Genomic DNA, 27546 nt, shown 5'->3' with positions numbered 1-27546 from the left:
CGCCGCCTCACGCCGCCTCACGTCGCCTCACGTCGCCTCACGCCGCCTCACGTCGCCTCACGTCGCCTCGCGCCGCCCGTCAGCCGGGTGAAAACACGCCTGTTCTCGCTGTCACTCGTGTTTATTATGACAGCGCCTCAAACGGCCGCAGTCGTGTCGGCCGGTGTGAATCAGGCTTTTCACTTTTGGACATGGCCAAAGCAAACGGCCGCGCCCGCCGCCATCACAGGCCCGGTCTGTGAGAGACTTTCTGTCAAAGAGTGTCAAAACAAATACAACTATTTCAACTTTGACACTCATGAGGCTTCTGTGTCCAGACTGGTGACCTCACCGTCATACCCTCAGTGTGAGCTCATGAAAGGCAGCAGTGAAGAGCAGAAGACTTTTAAAATAGTGCTCAATAGAACAACATAAAGCAAACTCTCCAAGGCCATTTCCTTTTGCTGTTTTACTTTATGGAGAGTTAGCCCTGTTTTACTCTATGGAGAGTTAGCTCTGTTTTACTCTATGGAGAGTTAGCTCTGTTTTACTCTATGGAGAGCTAGCCCTGTTTTACTCTATGGAGAGCTAGCTCTGTTTTACTCTATGTAGAGCTAGCTCTGTTTTACTCTATGGAGAGTTAGCCCTGTTTTACTCTATGGAGAGTTAGCTCTGTTTAACTCTATGGAGAGTTAGCCCTGTTTAACTCTATGAAGAGTTAGCCCTGTTTTACTCTATGGAGAGCTAGCTCTGTTTTACTCTATGGAGAGTTAGCTCTGTTTAACTCTATGAAGAGTTAGCCCTGTTTTACTCTATGGAGAGTTAGCTCTGTTTTACTCTATGGAGAGTTAGCTCTGTTTTACTCTATGGAGAGTTAGCTCTGTTTTGCTCTATGAAGAGTTAGCTCTGTTTTGCTCTATGGAGAGTTAGCTCTGTTTTACTCTATGGAGAGTTAGCTCTGTTTAACTCTATGAAGAGTTAGCCCTGTTTTACTCTATGGAGAGTTAGCTCTGTTTTACTCTATGGAGAGTTAGCTCTGTTTTACTCTATGGAGAGTTAGCTCTGTTTTGCTCTATGGAGAGTTAGCTCTGTTTAACTCTATGAAGAGTTAGCCCTGTTTTACTCTATGGAGAGTTAGCTCTGTTTTACTCTATGGAGAGTTAGCTCTGTTTTGCTCTATGGAGAGTTAGCTCTGTTTTACCCTATGGAGAGCTAGCCCTGTTTTACCCTATGGTACCCTTATTTAACTTTCTTAAATGTTTTAATCATATTGTATTTCTAATTTATATAAAAACGTGAACAGGAAGCAGTCATTACTCCACACGGTCCAATAGGAAGTTTCTGAAAACCGTCGCCTTAAGCGTTTGAAGCAGAGTAAAGCAGCACACAGGCCTTCAGGGCCGGCGCACACACAGACGCTCACTTCCTGAGAGGACAGAGCGGAGTGTGTGCGGAGCGGCCGGGGCGGGCGGGGCAGCCAGAGCAGCCGGGGCGGCGGGCCGACAGACAGCAGTTAAATGGCCACTCAGAGCCGAGGGAAGCAAGTGCTCCAAAACAAGGTTAAATAACACTTAGCACATCCATCAACCGGCTCTCCAAACAGGAACTAATCTGGTTACCGCCGCACTGGCCCAGACACGCACACGTACACACATACACACACACACACACACACACATACACAAAACCGCAATACAGGCTGCGAGACCAGGGCATTAAATCAGATTTGAAAAGTTTGCTTCTCAAACGGTGGGTCAGGACAGGATCAGCGCTCGGAAACAAATAACCAAGACTTTAGTCAAATGGACCGTTTGTTATTCAGGAGGTTTTGAACTGTCCCATCAACGACTGTTTCACTTCGGGCGTTCTGCTCTCCCAAACGTTCATCCACTGAGCGGCGCTGTGATCAACAATGACTCCGTTTGCTGCGTAGGGCACTTCCTGTTGCTGCATACTGCATTCAGACCGGACGCGATGGAGACTTTTCTGTTCCGTTTCATTGCCTTAATGGTTTGTGCAGCCCTGTGAGGCGACTCCTGTGTGATGTTGGGCTAAACAAAACCATTGATTGAGACGTCAGGGGCGAGTGACTTTAAATGTGTTTTGAAGCGTCAGGAAGGAGCTCTCGTTTAAGTTCTAACTAGTCCCTCTTTGTTACTGCCATGTCCTCTGGATCTTTAACTATAGCTATACCCATGGTCTACGCCAGGATCTCCTCAGTATTTAACCTCTTACCACCCGCCTAAACCGAATGCATGCTGTCCTCTTTGGCTAAACGCCTGTGTAACACCTCATTTGAAAGCTAAGACCCACAAAACTGATCTTTTTCCTCGCGTTGTTGCGTCACCTTTTTTATGTTTTTTTTTATTGTTGACTTTTTGTCAATTTTTTGTCACATTTTTGTCACATTTTTGTTACATTTTTGTTGAATTCTTGTCACATTAATGTTTAATTTTTGTCACTTTTTGTCACATTTTTTTGTGGCTGTTTTGGTGCTTTTTTCCCAAGGAGCTCTTTGATTAGGGTAAAGCCAAACTGGAGAAAATGGGATCCGTTCAGATGGGAGTTAAGAGGCACATATCCAGCCCATATGTCTGAATAAAGGATTATTATTTGTGCCAGTGGACGATGGTTATTCCAGGTTAGCCCCGTTAGCTTAAAAAGTCCACAATAAACCACAAGGCTCAGTGTGTGATCATCTCAAAGGCTGCTTTATATAGTTACAGCTGTATTGACGTTATTATTGCATAATACTTGTTGCGCTGCTAAGGAGCTAGTTAGCTCCGGGTTAGCGGTTAGCGGCCCGCCTACGGACTGATTTAACATGGCTGATGTTCTCGCGCTGAAAACACAGACATGATAAAGTTGTTTTGGGCAGAGAGATAATCAGAGGCTGTCAGTGCTTTTTACTGTAGTCTCGCAGGGACGGCTCACAGACACCGGGGGCAGCGGTGAGCTATTCGAGGCCTTCGAGGCTCCGAGCCGGGCGGGAGGCTGTACAGCGGGGCAGAGTGAAGGCAGGAGGGGGGGCGGTTAGGTACGAGCCCCACATAGGGAGTCGGAACAGTCACAAAACATCAGCTACAGAATTGTATTCCTTTTTTAGAAGAGGAAGTAAGGAGAGCGAACTAACACGCTACGGTGGACAGAACCGGAAGCCCATCGGATGAAATTTTGGGAGAGCAGAACGCCCGAATTGCTGCAGTGTTTTCCTAGTCTTTCCAGGCAGAAATCAGATATATATCTATAAGTGTATATTATTGCCTGGTCAGCCAGACACTTCTCCTTTCTGTTCAAAAGAAGAAGCGTCCAGGCAGCGACTCGCAGCCAATCATTTCCTGATCCGAGAGGCAGGAGCTGATACGCTGTTTTCTTCTGCTCTTTCGTCTGCGTTAAGAAACTGCAGACATGAACGTTTTCTGAAAAGACTTCCTGCTGCTTGTTCCTGCGTCATATCAGGGGCTTCTCTGATTGGTCGATGCCGTCTGTCAATCACGCCCACCAGGAAATCACTGAGATCCCGCTCGCTCCTTCATATCTTTGAGGAAGCCTGTAGTTCTGCTAACAAGTGCATGATCCGAGGCTTTTGTTTTGGAAAAGACATTAATTACACTCGGATTGAATTAACTTTACACTATATTTGTGGAGCAAATAAAAGAAGAAACCGGCACAGGCTCAGGACGGAGGACATAACGAGAGAATGAAGAAGTGAGCGCAGAGCCGTCCCCGCTGAGTGCGCCGAACAAGGGGAAGTGTGCCGGGATCATTATCAAGCAGCCTCATTAACGCCCGGGCGGAGGAGCGAGGAATGCTACAGCAGCGGAAGAAAAAAAAAGGAACGTGCAGAAAATAAATTGCTTCCAATCCAATATTCATGGATAAGGAGCCGGCTTCCTTTCAGTCTTATCTGTTTTCATTGTGAGTAAACGCCGCCGCAGCCTCCGCAGGAAAAAGGCAATTAAAGTTAACTAGGCGAAGCTGGCTCCCCGCAGAACGCCGCTGTCAAGGTGGAACAAGCGTCAACAGCAGCAGCGGCGGCGGCGGCGGCGGCGGTGCTAACCAGCTGGCGGCGCGAAGGCTTAATAAGACGCTCATCACGGCATTACACTCCGGCGAACGCAGACAGGCTCGCCGCGCCCGCGATAAAGAGGACGGAGACGGTTTACGGCGAGCGAGGCGGAGGAAACGGCAGCGCTAACGGATCGCAACACAAGCCACGGTTAAATAATGTCCTCATCTTATTATATCGCGCAACCGAGCACATTTCCTCCAGTTTGGCTTTACCCAAATCTAACTGCGTTAACGAGGATGAAAACGCAACAAATAAGTGACAACACAAGCAACAAAGGAGCGACACAAACATGCCAGAAAAGCAACAATAATGGGCCGTACACTCGATGTCCTGACGTGAGCTCTTCCTGGTCAGTCAGGTCAGAGCTGGACTTCCTGTCCCGCATCATTGATGTTCAAAATGAGCAGAAACACATGAAGAGAAGCTCAGGATCGAGTTACTGATGGACAGTTGTGTGTTAAAACCATCATGTTCAGTGTGAATCCTGCAGCAAAGGAAACGGCAGCGCTCAGGAGGGCGGAGCTTTTAGCTTGCGAGCTAAAGGCTAGTGCAGGGGTGCTCAAAGTGGGGCCCGCGGGCCACAATTCCGTTGGTCCGGCAGAGAGTGACCTACTTTTGCGCTGGGTAAGGGTAATACTAACTCTCTTCCATTCATTCTCAATGGTAAATGTGGATGCAGTACACTTTCTGGCCACCAGCGTCAAATTGGGGGCGCTGTTTCACTCCTTTTGGAAACACTGTCCTGGTGCTTATCGGTCACAGAGCGTTGTAGCATCAACTTTCAACAAAGGTACATGTTAAAAATGGACGTATAAAAGAATTTATGCTGAACTGACATTTTCAAAGTGATCTTCAACAAATGAATGAAGTAAAGTCACTGTAGATGCTGCAGATACAGGTGTTATTTACATGTTGCACTATATTGCTGTGATTTTGTTAAAATAAAACTAGGCAGAGTTAACATTTGTTTTAACGTAGCATGTTATTTCTATAGATCAGGGAACTCCAACAGTCGCTCGCCAAAGACTTTCTGCATCTCTGTCCGCATGATCACTGACATTTTAGATGCTGAACATAATCTGTTATGAGCCCAAAATGGGCGGCACGGTAGCGCAGCGGTTAGTGCTCTCGCTTCACAGCTAGAAGGTCCGGGTTCGATTCCCACCTGGACGGGCCTTTCTGTGTGGAGTTTGCATGTTCTCCCCGTGTCTGCGTAGGTTTCCTCCGGGTACTCCGGTTTCCCCTACCACTAAAAACATGCACAATAGGCCAGGATGAATGCTGTGTGTGAGTGAATGTATGGCGATGGTCAGAGGGTCCGTTGGCGCAGACGTGTGTAGTCGCAAAAGCGCCTCTGACAGTCTCCCCCAGGGGAAACTGAAGCTACAAACGTAGTTTACCACCACCGAGTGTGGAGTGAATGTACAATTGTCTCATGTAAAGCGCTTTGTGACTATATGTCTGTGAAAGGCGCTATATAAATAAAGATCTTCTTCTTCTTCAAAATGTGGAAGTATTTCCAGTGCATTGACTGGCTCCAGAGCCTGTCAATCAAGCTCTGGAGCTCTGTGGAGGCTCCGCCCACTCCTCGAGTGCAGGGCTTCCCGCCTTTGTGCCCTTTTAAGGAACAGGAGGAAGTCGTTACGTCTCACTAATGTTTTGAACTTGATCCAGTCACATCACGACTTTTCACTCACTGTCGATTACCAGATCCTGAGCTTTGCCTGTCCTGCCAAACGACCGGCTTTTTCAGAGATATTTCAGAGACATGGAGTCTGGGAGCAGCACGATCTCGACCATTCCCCGATGGGCGTGACTGACAGACGGCATCAACCAAAAACCGCCGCAGTAACAAGCGGCAGGAAGCTTTTTCAAAAACAAGGAACGCTTCCAACGCTGCTTCTTGCTCCGGTCTTAGGGATTTAATGTTTTCCAAATTATTTAAAAAAGCAGAAGAAAACAGTGTATCGGTCGCCGCACCGCCATCTTGAATGTTTTGGAAGAGTGCGTAGTCAAACCGCGAGGAGTCACTGTGCATTTAGACCAAACAACAAAACAGGTCATGAAGAGCAACAATAAAGCAATGAGAAAAAACTATGAAAAAGCAACAAAAACATGACAAAAAAACGACAAAAACATGACACAAACTGTGACCAAAAAAATAACTTTTGTAGGCCTAAGCTTTCAAATGAATGGTTGCACTGTGGCTCTCCAGGTAAAGCCGAAGTGGAGAATATGCACTCTGTTAAAGGGATATTTCAGGATGTTTGACATAGGGCCTCATGTCCTCGTTATCCAGAGTGTTGCTGATTTATGGAGATATTTTTTTTTGTAATTCATGCAGTTCTTATGTTTGAAGAGTTTCGTGGCGCTAGGCTAGTGCAAGGCTAGTGCATGTCTATGGTATCAGCTAGCCTGCATTAAAAACAGTGTGACCCGCTCCACAGAGCACCTGAGGCAAATCACTTATAACACCAGACTAACCATATAAACGTCTGTGTTAGGGCTGTGCAATTAATCAAAATTCGATTACGATTTCGATTACAACAGTAAACGATTACAAAATTAGCAAAATCGCCAAAAATCGATTATAATTTTTTTTTTTTTAATTGTTTTTTTTATGTGTTTTTTCAAATTTTTAATTTTTGTCACTTTTTTTAATGAATTTTTGTCACTTTTTTAATGGATTTTTGTCACTTTTTTGCTGGATTTTTGTCACTTTTTTGCTGGATTTTTGTCTTCTTTTTTTATGGATTTTTGTCATTTTTTTGATGGATTTTTGTCTTTTTTCTGCTGGATTTTTGTCATTTTTTTTGATGGATTTTTGTCACTTTTTTGATGGATTTTTGTCATTTTTTTGATGGATTTTTGTCACTTTTTTGATGGATTTTTGTCATTTTTTTGATGGATTTTTGTCATTTTTTTTTGGATTTTTGTCTTTTTTTAATGGATTTTTGTCACTTTTTTGATGGATTTTTGTCTTTTTTTATGGATTTTTGTCACTTTTTTGCTGTATTTTTGTCACTTTTTTGATGTTTTTTTTTAAAGGCAACAAATAATCGTTTGAATAATCGTGATTTCAATTATGACCAAAATAATCGTGATTATTATTTTTTCAATAATCGAGCAGCCCTAGTCTGTGTCCATAGAATCATGTTTGGAATATAACTGACCTGAAATATAAGGTATTTTAAATGATTCTATGGACACAGACAATTATATAACTGCATGAATTACAAACAAAAATATCTCCAGAAATCAGCAACACTCAACACTGAAACATCCCTTTAAGGCGGGGGGAAAGAGGCTCCAAGTATCGGATCAGAGCATCCTTAGTTAAAATGCACTTTTCTATCAGTCTGGAGGAATCTACAGACACAAAGCCTCCCAGTCCTTGGTGAATACATTTTGTGCACATCTGTAGGAACAGGCTCAGAGCTCAAGACAGAATAAAGCACAACATAGAAGTTCCATAACGCGCCTTTAAACATGTCAGTCATTTTTTTACACATCTGTCACTTTTTTATGTCAGTTCCCCACAAATCACCGCAGAACTCCGGCTCATGCTTTTTCTCACAGCAAGTAAACACACACACACACACACTGACGCAGCACTGACCATGAAGGCGGGGAGCACGCTGTGGGGGGGCTGCTGCTGTTCGTGGAGAGAGAAGAGAAACATTTAAACCACAGTCAGAAGCTTTTTGGGCCTGACCATCGCCAGACGCCGCAGGTTCAAGGATCTGAAGACGCTTTTCTCCTTTAACGTCTCAGATTTAACGTCAGGGTCAAAGAAGAAGAAAGTTACTCATTTACAGGAAGTAACGACAACATTTTCCCGCACAGACACACAGACACTGGTGTAATCCAAATATGGTCATGTCCTTTCTGGGAGGCAGCAGTTTGGAAACGCTTTTAAATATTGTTTTTTCTTTTATCTCCATTGTAGAATCTCACTGATGAAAATATGAATCGAGGCAGGTTTATTTGTTATATTCACGAGTAAAAAGATCTGTTTTCAGTCTGGATTTGAACATGGTCAGAGTCGAGGCCGGTCTCACATCCTCATGAGACTGTTCCAGATTTTAGATTTTTTTCTTCGCTAATTTTCGGTTCTTTTTCTCTCCAGACTCCAACACTTTAGTCGTTATTAAAGATGGCAGAGTCTGAGCCAGGACTAAACCAGGACTAAACCAGGACCAAACCAGGACCAAACCAGGACCAAACCAGGACCAAACCAGGACCAAACCATGGACCAAACCAGGACCAAACCAGGACTAAACCAGGACCAAACCAGGACCAAACCAGGACCAAACCAGGACTAAACCAGGACCAAACCAGGACCAAACCAGGACCAAACCAGGACTAAACCAGGACCAAACCAGGACCAAACCAGGACCAAACCAGGACTAAACCAGGACCAAACCAGGACCAAACCAGGATCAAACCAGGATCAAACCAGGATCAAACCAGGATCAAACCAGGACCAAACCAGGACCAAACCAGGACTAAACCAGGACCAAACCAGGACCAAACCAGGACCAAACCAGGACCAAACCAGGACTAAACCAGGACCAAACCAGGACTAAACCAGGACCAAACCAGGACCAAACCAGGACCAAACCAGGACCAAACCAGGACTAAACCAGGATCAAACCAGGATCAAACCAGGACTAAACCAGGACGAAACCAGGACTAAACCAGGATCAAACCAGGATCAAACCAGGACCAAACCAGGACCAAACCAGGACCAAACCAGGACCAAACCAGGACCAAACCAGGACTGAACCAGGACCGAACCAGGACCGAACCAGGACCGAACCAGGACCAAACCAGGACCAAACCAGGACCAAACCAGGACCAAACCAGGACCAAACCATGGACCAAACCAGGACCAAACCAGGACCAAACCAGGACTAAACCAGGACCAAACCAGGACCAAACCAGGACCAAACCAGGACCAAACCAGGACCAAACCAGGACCAAACCAGGACCAAACCAGGACCAAACCAGGACTAAACCAGGACCAAACCAGGACCAAACCAGGATCAAACCAGGATCAAACCAGGACCAAACCAGGACCAAACCAGGACTAAACCAGGACCAAACCAGGACCAAACCAGGACCAAACCAGGACCAAACCAGGACTAAACCAGGACCAAACCAGGACTAAACCAGGACCAAACCAGGACCAAACCAGGACTAAACCAGGACTAAACCAGGACTAAACCAGGACTAAACCAGGACTAAACCAGGACTAAACCAGGACTAAACCAGGACCAAACCAGGACTAAACCAGGACCAAACCAGGACTAAACCAGGACCAAACCAGGACCAAACCAGGACTAAACCAGGACCAAACCAGGACCAAACCAGGACTAAACCAGGACTAAACCAGGACCAAACCAGGACCAAACCAGGACCAAACCAGGACCAAACCAGGACTAAACCAGGACCAAACCAGGACCAAACCAGGACTAAACCAGGACTAAACCAGGACCAAACCAGGACCAAACCAGGACCAAACCAGGACCAAACCAGGACCAAACCAGGACCAAACCAGGGCCAAACCAGGACCAAATCAGGACTACTACCTTTAGCTCTACCTTTAGCTCTGCCTTTAGCTTTACCTTTAGCTTTAGTTCTACCTTTAGCTTTACATTTAGCTTTACCTTTAGCTTTACCTTTAGCTTTACCTTTACCTTTAGCTCTACCTTTAGCTTTAGTTCTACCTTTAGCTTTACCTTTAGCTTTACCTTTAGCTTTACCTTTAGCTTTACCTTTACCTTTAGCTCTACCTTTAGCTCTACCTTTAGCTCTACCTTTAGGTCTGCCTTTAGGTCTACCTTTAGCTTTACCTTTAGCTTTACCTTTACCTTTAGCTCTACCTTTAGCTTTAGTTCTACCTTTAGCTTTACCTTTAGCTTTAGTTCTAGCTTTACCTTTAGCTTTAGCTTTAGCTTTACCTTTAGCTTTACCTTTAGCTCTACCTTTAGCTTTTCCTTTAGCTTTACCTTTAGCTTTTCCTCTACCTTTAGCTTTCCTTTAGCTTTTCCTCTACCTTTAGCTCTACCTTTACCTTTACCTCTACCTTTAGCTTTACCTTTAGCTTTACCTTTACCTTTAGCTTTAGCTTTAGCTTTAGCTTTAGCCTCAGAGCCTGAAGTTACTGCTGTTGTTACTAAACTCCAGATCAAAGATTGTTTGTGATAAAGTGAGCGCTCACTCTGCATTAGCCATTGCTGGATCAGTTTTGGTAAATGATCAGTGACAGAGTGAGTCACTGTGGAACAGATCTTTCACCTTGTGGAGCAGCTCAGTGAGTTTATAAAAGTTTATCTTTAGTAATGCCTAGAATGAGCTCATTTTGGCCGTTTTTATCAAGAAAATGTCTTATTCTCATATGAAAACAGAAAATAAAGAGAAAACTTGCCACACATTGTCTTCTAATATTGTAATCGAATTTTGATATTTGGATTACAGTCTTTCCTGCTACACATGGACACCAAACATGTCAGTATTATGAATGAATGAGCGTGGGAAAGACCAGGGAGCGCCGCCATATTGGAGGATATTTTCAAAACTGTTCAAACTTTTTATAATTTTCCTTCCTTTTTTCCAAACATTTCCAAGTTTTTTTTTTTCAAAATTGTCAATCATTTTCTCCAAAATATTTAAAAACATTTCCATTGTTTTCCACACATCTTAATTTTTTCCCCCCAATAATATATATTTTTTCTAAATTTTCTAAAGTGTTCCAATTGTTTTCCTAAATTTTCAACAACTTCCTTTTTTAATTTTTAATTTATTTATTATTTATTGAATTTAATTTAATTATTTTTCCACAATTTCAACATTTTCAATTATTTCCAAACTTTTCAATTATGTTTTTCAAAAATGTTGAAAACTTTTCAACTTTTTTTTTTTTTTTAGATTTTAACAATGTTTCCCATTTTAACCAAAATGTTTCCAACCTTTACAATTTGTATTCAAAATTTTCTAAACTTTTAATTATTATAATATATATATTTTTTTTCTTTACATTTTAAAAACGTTTCCCATTTTTTCCACACTTTTCCAGCCTTGTCAGTGTTTGTGAATGGAAAAGTGAACCCGGCTTGTGTTGTTGTTTCTTCCTGTGATGAAACATAAATGAAGCTCACACAGGTTCAGTTTAGCCTCTTTAAACTGGGACATGAAACCTCAGGCGTTAAAGGAGACGCTGTAAATCTCTGGCTTTAACTTATTTCCGGACATAAAACATGCAGATGTGACCACAGCTGGACCCGGGTCGTCTCTGGACATCAGTGGAGGAAGAATCATTAGTCCATAAAACAAAGTCCACACACTTGAATCAAACACATCGTGAACCTCGGGGGGGGGGGCAGGCCGGCCGCCCAGAGGACGGAGCAGCAATGCATTCTGGGGGAACGGCTCAGATCGGGTACATTACGCAACTTCCTGTGCGCTCGGAACTGTTTCCTGTTCTCGCATAAATTAAGGGAGATTAAAAAAAGAAGGAGCCTATTTTAGTTCCGTTTTTATTCGTTACGGGACTTCATCATCCTCAGGTTTACAGATTCTACAGCTTCTAGTTTTGGAGTTTGGACGAGACGATGGAAAATAAAATTTAGAGAAAAATGAAATTGAATCAAAAATGGAGAATATATCGTCCATCCCTCCCCTCCTGGAGCCGCCACCTTAACGTGGGGGAGGGTTTGAGCCTGACTGATCCTGGAGCTCTGTGCGGGGGCTTCGTGCCCCTGTAGGGTCTCCAGGACAGGTCCTATAGGTGACGGGTCAGAAGCTCCTTATGAGAGACCAACATGCCTGGTTAGAACCATGAGGCCGTCCTCCTGTGGACCCGCCACCTCCAGGGGGCGCCATAAGGGGTCGGTGCAGCTCCAACAGCCGCCCCCACGACTCGGACACGGACAAGTGCAAGAAAATGGATGGATCGTCCAACCCCACAGAGCGTGAGAAGAGTTTGCAGTTTCGATTAAGGTTTATTGTGCATCTCTAATTCATAAAGCGTCACATTAACATTAACTGTTTTGGATCTGAAAATAAAAGGATGTTTTCCCATAACCACGAACAAGCTCCAAGATGGGGTAAAATACGGTCATTTTTCAGGCAAAACGGGCACTTGACCTCGCAGGCTTTTTAACTGTCTGTGTTTCTGTGTCATGTTGTTTTCAATGAAAAACAGGCTTTTTTTTTAAATCTCATTTCTTTATAAAAATCACAATTTCTAATAGGGCTGAACGATATTGAAGAAACATGAAAAACACTACGGGACCAAAACAAGACTAAAACTGAACTAAGTTAGTAAATGTTTGACTGAAACTGAACTTCCACACATTATTCAGTGCATTGTTTGTTTTTGTGTATATTGTATCATGTATTGCGGCTTTTTGTGATGCAGATATTGCATCAGCCAATATCGCTCTGTAAACTAGAACACAAAAATGTAAATGTAAAACCCTGCAGCCGGCGGCATTTCTCACTGGTCTAGTGGCAGAGGGATCTTTTATTATTATTATTATGTTGTTATAATACAGGAGACTTACAGGTCAACACTTATAAGGGAGGACGGTGGGAAAGAGCGGAAAACTACGGTAGTTTCCAGTAGCTTGGCAGCTACGCATTAGCGCTAACCGTTAGCTTTGTGACCGAATATCAACATTTTATAAACTCCTCAACAGATAAAACAAGGACAGGAAACAGTTCCAAGCGCAGGACGTAGCGGTGAGGCTAACGTAGCGGTGAGGCTAACATAGCGGTGAGGTTAACGTAGCGGTGAGGTTAACGTAGCGGTGAGGCTAACGTAGCGGTGAGGCTAACGTAGCGGTGAGGCTAACGTAGCGGTGAGGCTAATGCAGCTCTGAGGCAGTGTCCGCTGGGCCCCCGCTCTGCCCCCGCCCCGGGCTGAATGAAGGTAGTAAAGGGGGTATACACACAGTGAGAGGCAGATTGGGAAGTCCACGTACCCCGATGATCGCATTCAGCTCGGTCATGGTCACCTGCTTGGCCCGCTCCACGGCCTGGGCCACCTGCTGCTGGTGCTGAGGGCGGAGACACAAACACAGGTGTGAGGCGGGGCTTCAATCATGTCATCACAAAAACACAGGATGGAGAAGAAAGTGGGATTTACAGGGAAGTCCGTTACAGGCGGATTCTGAGCCGCACCAGATATAACTTTGGTGTTAAAAAACATTATTGCCTGTTTTATTTTGACATCCAACCGGAAGTGCTGCCATGAGCCACTTCCTGTCTCATGAGAGAAGAGAAAATCAGAGAAACTTGTTTGAATCGCTGAGTCTAATGTATTAAATCGGTGGCAAATGAGTTAAAGGAGGTGAATCATGACTGTTGACAGTGAAGTGACTGGTGAGTTTTCAATAATTCGTTCACAAATCAATCACTAAATCTGACCTCCGTCTCTAAACTGTGTAAACTCATTTCGTTTCAGACAAATAATGTTTCCAAAAAATGTTCTTTATCAGAAGTTAGCATGAACGCTAATTAGCTGTTAGCTTGTGGCTAACACTAGCCTTTTTTTTTTTCTTTTCACAAAATGTTTGTTAAGTGTGACGTCACGACTTCCGCTTCCGGGTCCTGGCAGACCGGCAAATATGCGGAAAAAAAACATTAAAAACTCTTAAAAACATCCATCAATAATTGTGAAACTCAGCAGAGAGTTACTGAACCGACTTATTTCTCAGACTCATGAGCCAAAAATGCCGCACCTGCTAAAAAAGTGATATTTACTAAAGTCGCTACTTCCGGGGTTAGCGTAGCGTTAGCATTTATCTCCGCTAACCCGGATGTAGTGATTTTGGCACATGACTTTTACAGCAGTAGGTTCAGCATGTTTGGCTCATGGTTCTGATAAATAAGTCTGTTCAGTAACTCTCTGTGGAGTTTCACAAATATTGATTATGGTTTTAAAGAGTTTTTTGTAGTTTCTCGCACATCTGTGAACCCGGAGTCGAGCTGTGACGTCACCACTTAACAAACAGAGTCTTTACAGAGACAACAGCAGGTGAGGACAGGTGGACACACACGGAGGGAACTACATTCAACTCTTTGTATTTACATATTCATACCATGGTCTGGGTGAATACTCCGTTAAAAAGTGATAATGTACACCTACTCCAGCAACAGTTAAATCAAGTTCTATATAGATACAGACGGCATCTCGTCATAGAAGGGGGCGTGGCTTCGCCGAGGGGGAAAATATAATCTTTAGAGAAACACAATTTTCCACTCTTTTTTGCCATTTTCTGGTGGAATATCAACTTATTTATCACATACAAATAAAGTCAAGTGTAAATCGGGCCCATATGGATATTTTCTCACAGCAGATTGTGCAGTAGAAGTGAAAAAACGGCAGTTGTATCTCGCGCTAGCTAACCGTTAGCATTAGCACGATGCTAACATGTAGCATCAAGTTAGCATTCTCCGTTATTCATGTATTTATGGGCTGTTGAACCACTTTGCTCCTCCCCATGTCTTTGTATCATTATTTAGTAGAAACTGTATTCATAATTCAGCGTTTGTTACAGTAGTTTTTGAATAATTAGAGAAAATTTTCATTTTTTCAAAATTGTTTTCCCCCTTAACTGTTTTCAAAAATGACCATATATGGGGGATTCCAGAGATGCCGTCTGTATCTAGGTTAGTGCTAGATGGTCTGCTCCGGAGGGACAGTCTGCTGTGAAAACGTGAGATATCATGACACAAATTAAGGTTAGGGCCAGGGAAATGGTTAACCTCTTAACTCCCGCCTGAACCGAGAGGATCTTTTTTCATTTTTGTAAAAATTTTTGTCACTTTTTTGTCACATTTTTGTCATTTTTTTGTCACAAATTGTGAAATTGTTGACATTTTTTCGTCAATTTTTCGTCAATTTTTAATCATTTTTTACATTTTTTGGTCAATTTTTTATCCACTTTTTGTCAATTTTTTGTGACATTTTTGTGACATCTTTGCCACTTTTACATACATTTTTCGTCACTTTTTTTGTCAATGTTTTCTCACTTTTTTGTCACATTTCCATCATTATTTTGTTGCTATTTTCACAGCTTTCTTCCAGAAGCTTTTGGACTGGGGTAAAGCCAAACTGGAGAAAATGTGCTCGGTTCAGGTGGGAGTTAAGGGGTCAACCTTACGGATTAGGGTTCGGATTAGGATTATTTGTATTTTTAGACAAACCAACTCATAGATCTATACAAACAGCAGACCGTCCCTCCGGAGCAGACGATCTAGCACTAACCCTGTATCTATCACTCCACTGCAGCTGCTTCCATAGTAACGATAAACAACTGAGCTGGAACTACTTTCAGGTAAAACTAATCAAAAAGTGAGATAACTCCTGCCCAAGACTTAAAAAAAATAAGCAAACAGGCCCCGATGAACAGCTTCAGTTGCTGGACCAGGGTATAAGCGGATAATGCGCAACGAGGCGTCCATTATCTGAATAACTGGACTCCGTGGAAGCAACCGCCGCGTCGTCCAGTTATTCTGATAATGGACACCTCGGAGACATACAATACAGAAATCCTTGTTAAGGGCATCTAATGTTCTCACAGCTTTTTTATTTCTATTATTCCTCAGAACTTTAAAGTAGTGTCTGTCCACATCATTCTGCAAGAAGCACAACAGAAAACGTCTTTTTTCTAATCTTATTTTTTGTTTTGTGCATTTAAATTAGCGTTAATATGGGCCTCCAACTCGGCCCAAAACACCATCACTGGGAGGCGTTCAAAGAAAATACTCTTTTCTTTTTAAGTATGTATTAGTAGGACAGATGTTACGTTAGCTTGTGCAGTTGTGTCGATCTGTGTAAATTAAAGCTAAAGGCCATGATAGTTTAGGAGTCATAGCTTTCTGTAATAGCAAGAATATTGTCTTAGTTCTCAGACACTATTCTGTGTTTTATTTGTTCACTCAAAATGGCTGAAGCTAAGAACCTCCAGAGTCCCTGAGCTTTAACACCTGCACTAGCACTGCCGTTGGGGACAGAGGTTTTAGTGGAGGACACATGGGAGGAGTCAGCGCTCACTGTTGTATTGGCTTGTTGCACGGTGTGGCTACGCTAGCTCCTCTGACCTGAAGCTGTGAGCGCCTGTACTTCCTGTCTGTATTCTTGTCCTGGAATAATCATCATATTTTCTAAGGATTATGTTGTGGGCGGTGAGTTCCCGGTAGATGATCATTTATTGTGTTCAAATCATGAAGTTCAGATCAGAGACGATAGTTTGTCTTGAAGCTAAAGGCTAACATGCTATAAAAATATATATAAAGGCACTATTTCAAGTTGTGTAATGCATTAACCGCTTAACTCCCACCTGAACCGAGCACATTTTCTCGACGAAAACAATGATGGAAAAGTGGCAAAAATGTCACAAAAATGTCACAAGAAATTGACAAAAAATTGACGAAAAATGACAAAAATGTGACAAAAATGTGACAAAAAAAATGGCAAAAATGTGACAAAAATGTGATAAAAAATTGACAAAAAAGGGACATAAAATTTATGAAAAAGTGGCAAAAATGTCACAAAAATGTCACAAGAAATTGACGAAAAATGACAAAAATGTGACAAAAATGTGACAAAAAAATGGCAAAAATGTGACAAGAAAATTACAAAAATGTGATAAAAAATTGACAAAAAAGGGACAAAAAATTGATGAAAAAGTGGCAAAAATGTCACAAAAATGTCACAAAAATGTCACAAGAAATTGACGAAAAATGACAAAAATGTGATAAAAATGTGACAAAAAAAATTACAAAAATGTGATAAAAAATTGACGAAAAAATGAAAAAAAAAAAAAAGTGACCAAAAAGTGACAAAAATGATGGGAAAAAAATCTGATGACGTGAGGAAAAAAGATCCTCTCGGTTCAGGCGGGAGTTAAGAGGTTAAATTAGCCTTTAGCTTCAAGACAAACTCCCTGATCCTTACAAACATAAACGTCTCCTCTATGGAAATATTTCTACCAGGAACTCACTGGTCTAAGCTAATCTTAATGGAAATGAATACGAACAGGAAGTACTAGCGCCCACAGCTTCAGGTCAGAGGAGCTAGCATAGCCACACCGTGCAACAAGCCAATTACTGTGTCACGGTTTGAGTCCAGGAGCTGAACCTCTGACATCACTAAAAACGACACTCCGCTCTCGTGGTCAGCCCCGGCGCTAAATGACGGCTGATTGGGTTTTGGGCGCACACATGACCCAACTAGGTTAAGACGTTAACCCCGGCTAAACCTTTGAAAGGATTGATCAGAGCTCCACGGGTAAGTCACTTTGCTGTACTGTTCTCTGCTAATCCGATTATCTCTTTTTAAACGCAGCCGCGCTGGACCGGCCGTACCTCTTGAGACAAGAACGGCATGATCTGTGCGAGGATCGCGTTGAGGCGTTTGGCGATCTCCGTCTGCAAGAGAAGAGGAAGAGGAGACGTACGTTAAAAAAAAGATCAAGCGAATGTGGAGTAAGACACAAATGGAAACCAAGGAACTTTGTACAAGTAAAAGTCAAATCAAAACGTCCACAAAACAAACGTAAAATAAAACAATGATACATATTAAGGAACGCATCGGTTAGTCAAGTTAAAAAGACTTGGAAGCCCAGGCCACGCTGTCCTCTAATGTCCATTTAAGGAGAGACACTGCAGGTGAATAGGAAAAAAATGTATATTTTCAGATATCAATTTGAAACTTTTGCTGTCGATCACTGACATAAATGTAAGAAAAAAATACATGGCAAGTTTTCTGTCATTTTATCTTTTCATGTAAGAACAAGGTGTTTTATGCCTAAAAATGCCCCAAATGTCCCATCTTTTCGGCGACGAAATCTGAATAATGGATAGAGCTACATTCAAATGTATGGTTTCATTTTATTGATATATGAGTTACCAAGACTTTTTCAGAGGGGATTTTGGATTTCTTTTTTAGTTTTAAAATAAGCTGTTTTTTAGTGGAAAATGTTGTAAAAATGTAATTTTTGCCTCATTTTTTGACATTCAAAACTCAATAAATGGGGCTTAAGGGATGAGATAATAAAAAATCCCTCTGAAAAAATCTTCCAAATATTGTTCAGTCCAAGGCTGGAAAATGTGAAGTCTTTAGGTCCGACTGACGTGGACATAGTGTCGCCACAATGACAGAAAAATGTGTTTTGAGAAAAAGGCCCTTGAAATTGCATTGTCCCATATAAGTCTATGGGAGAACATTGAATCAGCGCAATATTTAAACATGTTATTGTGAAGATTAGGCATATTTTCTGTTTCCAGGTGAAAGCTTGTATGTTCAGAGACCAATTTGGCCCAAAAACTGAAAACTGAAAAAATTGAGTTTTGCCTGTAGTGTCTCCCCTTAAGAGAAGAGAAGACATGGACCGTTGGGGGAAGAGAACCTCCTTCAGACGAAGCAGCTGATCCTGGTTGTGCTGTCTCCCAAGGACTTTTAGTTATTTTAAAGTGTTGCACTACCCTCTAGGGGTGAGTCTGTTCACGCCATGTTTTGGCAAAAAAGGAAGTTGTTCGGCCACCATCTTTGTTGTGCAAAAGTCATGAACACAAGCAGTAGTTGCTCTGGGTCTTCATTACATCTTCCGCGGAGCTTTTGAGAGCATATGCCTGTAATTTAACGATGTTTTGTTATGTTAAATAGTCGCGATAGTAATGCTAATTTATGCTAATCAGCCGCGGCTAAGCTAGCAGACTTTTTCTATTGTTTTTGCAGCTACTTTTTTCTGTTACAGACGTTTTTAAGCTATGTTTGTGACATACTGTCAGCTGTTTCCATGCAAATATTGACTGCATCTTTAAGTTTGTTAATTTACAGTTTTACAAAACCTTTGATAGGAGCAATAAACGTGGCTCAAAGTCATTCAACATTGCCTTCATGTCAAGTCTGTTCGCCATCTGCCAAACTACACACTACAGACGTTTAGAGAGGGCAGAATACTGCTCATGGAGGTTATGAGTCGAGTCCGATGAGATAAACCGGCCCTTTTTCAATGCCACGCCCTTGAATATTGTCTTCAGAGGTGCCTGTGCGGCTCCAACGATCTTCTCACTCAGCCTTATGATCTTATTGAAGAGGCTTTTGCTCACTTCACTGAGGGAACCAAACCATCCCAGGAGATCAAAAGTGAAAAGCTGAAGAATTGACTTTTCGACCTGTAGCCGTCTAAGTGCTGGTGTTGTTGACACTTCTTGAAGATGTCAGTGTTGCTTTTAAAGTTCAGTTTATGGTCAACAATAGTCCCTCAATATTTATATTCCTCCACTCCCTCAGCGGTCTGTCCATGTAAAAGCAAAGGCAGATGGTCAATGGAGGAACTTCCAATCTTAGCGTAGAATCAGCTACAAACTGGCGCTAACTCGTCTAATGGGCAAAACAGAAACACGTGAGGAGCCGTCAGAGGATCAGGACGTCTCTCAAAGACCGTTATTACAGACTCATGGTCCAGATCGAAAGACAAACAATAAAACCTTCTAAACTTTCAAGAGGCCGTCATACCAATGTCTCCAAACTTTGAACCATGTGGATTTTTGAGAAGAGTGGATTAGCTGGATTCATGATTGATTTGGGCCGAGCATTGAATACAATCTAATGTACTGATTGTACACAGTGTTGAATACTGTATATGGTGTGCACACTCTTTTTAATTTGTACTGTGTATTTTGTATAAATTATCGCATTACCTGATACACCCTTTATTGATCACATGATGTATCACATGATCTAATCAGCTGTTAAACAGGTACCAGCCCTTGTTCATTTACAGAGGCCCCTTACAAAACGAGCAGATTGGTAAGAGGTCTAACGCCAAACCATGATAAGAAGCTTCCAAATTGGGCTGTCAGTTAGGAAGGAGTTAGCCTCAATGCTAACTATCATAGCCACTTTAGCATAGGGACCTCTGGTGCAAACTAACCGGTGATTAGGAGCAATGTGCCGTCCCATAGGCCACTGCGCCAATCACTAAAAATGTAAAACTGCTAAATCTGCTTCTCTGTGATCGCGCTGGGTCAGTGGAACTCACGGCCAATAGATTTTTAATGTACGACATTCATTGATTTGCGCATTTGACAAAAAAATTGCTTCTAGAAAATCAAACTTGCTCATGATCAGTAACGATGCCATGAGGGAGGGGCCGTTCACCTGGAAACAGGATGTATCTAAAAAAGGACCTATCGTATCTGAATTAAATGTATGTTAATGATGATGTTGAAATGTATAAATCCATGGTCACGGATTATTCATCTATATTTAAAATCAGTTTTGTGTAAGATCAACCTGCCCTGGGACGACAGGTGGTAATGAGCATTTCCTTTTGGTCAATGTTAAACTGTGCTCTGTCCCTGTCTAAATAAAAACATACCATACTTCTACATCGCATTTTCTGCTTTTTCATTATCAGTTTTTGTCGCTATTTTGATGTTTTCTTTTAAAGAAGCTTTTAGATTTGGGTAAAGCCAAACGGGAGATTAAAACAAACTCATCAAAAGTCGAGACACGCACATTAACTTCATTCTGTTAAACTCTTTCATTTTTCTAAAGTTTATGGGAGGCTGAGCTGAATGAATAAGGCATGAAATGGTAAAGTAACTTTGAGGCTAATGTGTGTATTAATAACAGCCGCATCTCTTTGTTTTGCTTTTGCAACACGACCGCGCTCTTTCTGCACGGCGGCGGCGGAATCGTGATGGCCTTAAAACAAATGCACTTCCCTCTGGACCTCCATTAGGCCTGATTTCATTAAGAGGCTGAGATATGCTAATGCCGTCCGTCCGAGGAGACTAACGAGAGCGATGCTTCATCATTACGGCGCGGCCCCCGGGGCAGACAGGTTAACTCGCTCCCCCCTCATCCATCTCCGGCATCTCCGGCATCTCCACCATCGACCGCGAGGGAAGAGCTGCAAGACGATCCCAAAGCAGAGCAGCACTTAGAGGGAGTTTGGACGGATGGATCCGCCTTCAGCCCAGACGCTCCGCCCGGATCCTCTACACGCTCCTTTACATGCTCCTTTACACGCTCCTCTACATGCTCCTTTACATGCTCCTTTACATGCTCCTCTACGCGCTCCTTTACATGCTCCTTTACATGCTCCTTTACATGCTCCTTTACATGCTCCTTTACATGCTCCTTTACATGCTCCTTTACATGCTCCTTTACATGCTCCTCTACACGCTCCTCTACATGCTCCTTTACATGCTCCTTTACATGCTCCTCTACACGCTCCTCTACATGCTCCTTTACATGCTCCTTTACATGCTCCTCTACACGCTCCTTTACATGCTCCTTTACATGCTCCTTTACATGCTCCTTTACATGCTCCTCTACATGCTCCTCTACACGCTCCTCTACATGCTCCTTTACATGCTCCTCTACACGCTCCTTTACACGCTCCTCTACATGCTCCTCTATGCGCTCCTCTAAGCTCTACACGATCCTCTATCTACACGCTCCTCTGCACGCTCTTCTACATGCTCAGAAACATCTTTACAATGAAACACCGTCTCTACAATAAATACACCGTGTCTTTAGAGAAGCATCGTCTTTAGAGAAGCATCGTCTTTAGAGAAGCATCGTCTTTAGAGAAGCATCGTCTTTAGAAAAGCATCGTCTTTAGAAAAGCATCGTCTTCAGAGAAGCATAGTCTCCATAGGAAAGTATCGTCTTTAGAGAAGCATCGTCTTTAGAGAAGCATCGTCTCCATAGGAAAGTATCGTCTTTAGAGAAGCATCGTCTTTAGAGAAGCATCGTCTTTAGAGAAGCATCGTCTTTAGAGAAGCATCGTCTTTAGAGAAGCATCGTCTTTAGAGAAGCATCGTCTTTAGAGAAGCATCATCTTTAGAGAAGCATCGTCTCCATAGAAAAGTATCGTCTTTAGAGAAGCATCGTCTCCATAGGAAAGCATCGTCTTTAGAGAAGCATCGTCTTTAGAGAAGCATCGTCTTTAGAGAAGCATCGTCTTTAGAGAAGCATCGTCTTTAGAGAAGCATCATCTTTAGAGAAGCATCGTCTTTAGAGAAGCATCGTCTTTAGAGAAGCATCGTCTTTAGAGAAGCATCGTCTTTAGAGAAGCATCGTCTTTAGAGAAGCATCGTCTTTAGAGAAGCATCGTCTTCAGAGAAGCATCGCCTTTAGAGAAGCATCATCTTTAGAGAAGCATCGTCTTTAGAGAAGCATCGTCTTTAGAGAAGCATCGTCTTTAGAGAAGCATCGCCTTTAGAGAAGCATCGTCTCCATAGGAAAGCATCGTCTTTAGAGAAGCATCGTCTTTAGAGAAGCATCGTCGTCTTTAGAGAAGCATCGTCTTTAGAGAAGCATCGTCTTTAGAGAAGCATCGTCTTTAGAGAAGCATCGTCTTTAGAGAAGCATTGTCTTTAGAGAAGCATCGTCTTCAGAGAAGCATCGCCTTCAGAGAAGCATCGCCTTCAGAGAAGTATCGTCTTTAGAGAAGCATCGTCTTCAGAGAAGCATCGTCTTTAGAGAAGCATCGTCTTTAGAGAAGCATCGTCTTTAGAGAAGTATCGTCTCCATAGGAAAGCATCGTCTTTAGAGAAGCATCGTCTTTAGAGAAGCATCGTCTTCAGAGAAGCATCGTCTTTAGAGAAGCATCGTCTTTAGAGAAGTATCGTCTTTAGAGAAGCATCGTCTTTAGAGAAGCATCGTCTTTAGAGAAGCATCGTCTTTAGAGAAGCATCGTCTTTAGAGAAGCATCGTCTTTAGAGAAGCATCGTCTTTAGAGAAGCATCGTCTTTAGAGAAGCATCGTCTCCATAGGAAAGTATCGTCTTTAGAGAAGCATCGTCTTTAGAGAAGCATCGTCTCCATAGGAAAGTATCGTCTTTAGAGAAGCATCGTCTTTAGAGAAGCATCGTCTCCATAGGAAAGTATCGTCTTTAGAGAAGCATCGTCTTTAGAGAAGCATCGTCTTTAGAGAAGCATCGTCTTTAGAGAAGTATTGTCTTTAGAGAAGCATCGTCTTTAGAGAAGCATCGTCTTTAGAGAAGCATCGCCTTTAAAAAAGCATCGTCTTTAGAGAAGCATCGTCTCCATAGGAAAGTATCGTCTTAGAGAAGCATCGTCTTCAGAGAAGCATCGCCTTTAGAGAAGCATCGTCTTTAGAGAAGTATCGTCTTTAGAGAAGCATCGTCTTTAGAGAAGCATCGTCTTTAGAGAAGCATCGTCTCCATAGGAAAGTATCGTCTTAGAAAAGTATCGTCTTTAGAGAAGCATCGTCTTTAGAGAAGCATCGTCTTTAGAGAAGCATCGTCTTTAGAGAAGCATCGTCTTTAGAGAAGCATCGTCTTTAGAGAAGCATCGTCTTTAGAAAAGCATCGTCTTTAGAGAAGTATCGTCTTTAGAGAAGCATCGTCTTTAGAGAAGCATCGCCTTTAGAGAAGCATCGTCTTTAGAGAAGTATCGTCTTTAGAGAAGTATCGTCTTAGAGAAGCATCGCCTTTAGAGAAGCATCGTCTTAGAGAAGCATCGCCTTTAGAGAAGCATCGTCTTTAGAGAAGTATCGTCTTAGAGAAGCATCGTCTTTAGAGAAGCATCGTCTTTAGAGAAGCATCGTCTTTAGAGAAGCATCGTCTCCATAGGAAAGTATCGTCTTTAGAGAAGCATCGCCTTTAGAAAAGCATTGTCTTTAGAGAAGCATCGTCTTTGGAAAAGTATCGTCTCCATAGGAAAGTATCGTCTTTAGAGAAGTATCGTCTTTAGAGAAGCATCGTCTTTAGAGAAGCATCGTCTTTAGAGAAGCATCGTCTTTAGAGAAGCATCGCCTTTAGAGAAGCATCGTCTTTAGAGAAGCATCGTCTTTAGAGAAGCATCGTCTTTAGAGAAGCATCGTCTTTAGAGAAGTATCGTCTTTAGAGAAGTATCGTCTTTAGAGAAGCATCATCTTTAGAGAAGCATCGCCTTTAGAGAAGCATCGTCTTTAGAGAAGCATCGTCTTTAGAGAAGCATCGTCTTTAGAGAAGCATCGTCTTTAGAGAAGTATCGTCTTTAGAGAAGCATCGTCTCCATAGGAAAGTATCGTCTTAGAGAAGCATCGTCTTTAGAGAAGTATCGTGTTTAGAGAAGCATCGCCTTTAGAGAAGTATCGTCTTTAGAGAAGTATCGTCTTTAGAGAAGCATCGTCTTTAGAGAAGCATCGTCTTTAGAGAAGCATCGTCTTTAGAGAAGCATCGTCTTTAGAGAAGCATCGTCGTCTTTAGAGAAGCATCGTCTTTAGAGAAGCATCGTCTTTAGAGAAGCATCGTCGTCTTTAGAGAAGCATCGTCTTTAGAGAAGCATCGTCTTTAGAGAAGCATCGTCGTCTTTAGAGAAGCATCGCCTTTAGAGAAGCATCGTCTTAGAGAAGCATCGTCTTTAGAGAAGTATCGTGTTTAGAGAAGCATCGCCTTTAGAGAAGTATCGTCTTTAGAGAAGCATCGTCTTTAGAGAAGCATCGTCTTTAGAGAAGCATCGTCTTTAGAGAAGCATCGTTTTTAGAGAAGTATCGTGTTTAGAGAAGCATCGCCTTTAGAGAAGTATCGTCTTTAGAGAAGCATCGTCTTTAGAGAAGCATCGTCTTAGAGAAGCATCGTCTTTAGAGAAGTATCGTGTTTAGAGAAGCATCGCCTTTAGAGAAGTATCGTCTTTAGAGAAGCATCGTCTTTAGAGAAGCATCGTCGTCTTTAGAGAAGCATCGTCTTTAGAGAAGCATCGTCTTTAGAGAAGCATCGTCGTCTTTAGAGAAGCATCGCCTTTAGAGAAGCATCGTCTTAGAGAAGCATCGTCTTTAGAGAAGTATCGTGTTTAGAGAAGCATCGCCTTTAGAGAAGTATCGTCTTTAGAGAAGCATCGTCTTTAGAGAAGCATCGTCTTTAGAGAAGCATCGTCTTTAGAGAAGCATCGTTTTTAGAGAAGCATCGCCTTTAGAGAAGCATCGCCTTTAGAGAAGCATCGCCTTTAGAGAAGCATCGTCTTTAGAGAAGCATCGTCTTTAGAGAAGCATCGTCTTTAGAAAAGCATCGTCTTTAGAGAAGTATCGTCTTTTGAGAAGCATCGTCTTTAGAGAAGCATCGTCGTCTTTAGAGAAGCATCGTCTTTAGAAAAGCATCGTCTTTAGAGAAGCATCGTCTTTAGAGAAGCATCGTCTTTAGAAAAGCATCGTCTTTAGAGAAGCATCGCCTTTAGAGAAGCATCGTCGTCTTTAGAGAAGCATCGTCTTTAGAGAAGCATCGTCTTTAGAGAAGCATCGTCGTCTTTAGAGAAGCATCGTCGTCTTTAGAGAAGCATCGTCTTTAGAGAAGCATCGTCTTTAGAGAAGCATCGCCTTTAGAGAAGCATCGTCTTTAGAGAAGCATCGTCGTCTTTAGAGAAGCATCGTCTTTAGAGAAGCATCGTCTCCATAGGAAAGTATCGTCTTTAGAGAAGCATCGTCTTTAGAGAAGCATCGTCTTTAGAGAAGCATCGTCTTTAGAGAAGCATCGTCGTCTTTAGAGAAGCATCGTCGTCTTTAGAGAAGCATCGTCTTTAGAGAAGCATCGTCTTTAGAGAAGCATCGTCTTTAGAGAAGCATCGTCTTTAGAGAAGTATCGTCTTTAGAGAAGCATCGTCTTTAGAGAAGCATCGTCTTTAGAGAAGCATCGTCTTTAGAGAAGCATCGTCTTTAGAGAAGCATCGTCTTTAGAGAAGCATCGTCTTTAGAGAAGCATCGTCTTCAGAGAAGTATCGTCTCCATAGGAAAGTATCGTCTTTAGAGAAGCATCGTCTTTGGAAAAGTATCGTCTCCATAGGAAAGTATCGTCTTTAAAGAAGCATCGTCTTTAGAGAAGCATCGTCTCCATAGGAAAGTATCGTCTTTAGAGAAGCATCGTCTTTAGAGAATCATCGTCTTTAGAGAATCATCGTCTTTAGAGCAGTATCGTCTTTAGAGAAGCATCGTCGTCTTTAGAGAAGCATCGTCTTTAGAGAAGCATCGTCTTTAGAGAGCTAAAACTATTTTTTTTTTTTTTTTTAATTCCAGATGTTTCCAGCTCTGGAATGATCAGCCTGTCTTTAGGACAAACCTGTTGCCAAGAAACAGGAAGTCTCGGTCACGTTCGGTTCCGGAGATATCCGTCTTTTCATCGGAAAGTGAAGTCAGGGCTTCGAACGAGCCTCACGCGACTCCCTGAGAAACATCGTTTAGCTACAAGTTTGTTCAATACAAGTTAAACCTCCGTGAACATGAACCTACACGTCCTTTAGAGGGAACAGAACCTGGAGGATTGAATCGCTGAGTTGATTATATTTTTGATCAGCGCGGCTAGCAACAGTATTTTAATGCTAACAGCAGGATGCTAAAGCTAACAGCAGCTAATCAAAGCTGGCACAGAAACTAGGATTGATCTAAAGTAATAAAATAAAATGTAATCTAATCTGGAGCACCGTTAACGTGGAAATAAAATATGTCAATATTTGTGGATGAAAAGGCGTCATAAAATAAACACAGACTAAAAACGTGTTGTCCTTTTTACACTCTGACACCAACAACCTCCACACTGAGGCCTGCACCTGAACCGAGAGCTTCTTCTCCAGTTCGGCTTTTCCCAAATCTAAAAGCTTCTTGAAAAATGCAGCAAAACAGGCGGCAAAAATCTTCGTTCAGTTTTGTAGGTCTTAGCTTTCAAATGAGGTGTTACACTGGTCTATAGGCTGTGACCTTTTAGATTTGGGTACAGCTGAACTGCGGGGGGCGGTAAGAGGTTAAAGAGCTGTCGTGTTAAACCCCTCCCCTCTCCGTCTCCTCCACAAACTACCCCGCCTCCCGCCCCTCCCCCGTCCTCTGCCTCCGTTGCCCCGACAACGCTATCTGGCCCGGCGGATCGTTATGTAAATTGGACTCGGGGAGGGCTGACCGGGGCGGCCTGTAAAATCATATTAGGCGCAGCGCGGAGGCAGGTCATTAAATTGAATTTTCGGCCTGTCGATCCGATCCGCGCGGGAAATTAATGAGGGATAACTGGGAGTGGGCTGGGGAGGACGGGGGGGTGTGGGGGGGTCTATAGAGGCTCATAAAGCATCATCATTAGCGGGGGCGGGAGGATTGGAGCCCCGGCAACATCGTCACGGCTGCGAGGGGGAAGCAGCGGCGCGAGGTTTGAGGAGGCGCACGATCGATCGCCGCCATTAAGAGCCGTGACCGGACAAACGCCGCGGGAACGTTTATGCGCGACCGCAGCGGCGCCTCCTACAGGTCAACCTCCTCTCACCGACACCTTTACCACCACGGAGCCAAACCGTCAGGTCCATATGGAGGTGTCCGGTCAGTGGAATGTTAATGCTAATGTTAGCTTCCTGATTAGCATTGTCAGGTTAAAGGAACAGGCCGCCGTTCTACCAGACTGAGATCTGTTCTTACCTGAGCTCTTTGTGTCCGTGGAAGAGCTCGGTCACTTCTAACTTCACCCTCGTTTGGAGCCATAGGAATACAC

General features: G+C 42.8%; 1 protein-coding gene across 3 annotated transcripts in view; it reads right to left on the bottom strand.

The window, feature by feature from the left end:
• Positions 1-27546, bottom strand: part of tle3b (TLE family member 3, transcriptional corepressor b) — an 85897-nt gene that overhangs the window by 37324 nt on the left and 21027 nt on the right. Inside the window, exons 6-8 of one of the 3 annotated variants that reach the window (XM_079555105.1) lie at positions 17432-17494; positions 13042-13116; positions 7671-7706 (exon numbers count right to left, since the gene is read on the bottom strand). In XM_079555105.1, coding sequence (XP_079411231.1) covers positions 7671-7706; positions 13042-13116; positions 17432-17494 — 174 coding nt within the window. Of the gene's footprint in view, positions 1-7670; positions 7707-13011; positions 13117-17431; positions 17495-27546 lie in introns of all 3 variants that reach the window. The other 2 variants (XM_079555107.1, XM_079555106.1) reach the window with 2 other exon arrangements.

This window comes from Gobius niger (genome assembly GCF_951799975.1).
Source record: "Gobius niger genome assembly, chromosome: 4".
Lineage (NCBI taxonomy): Eukaryota > Metazoa > Chordata > Actinopteri > Gobiiformes > Gobiidae > Gobius > Gobius niger.
Note: the sequence above shows the minus strand (reverse complement) of the source record. Positions and strands in the feature narration are given on the sequence as shown.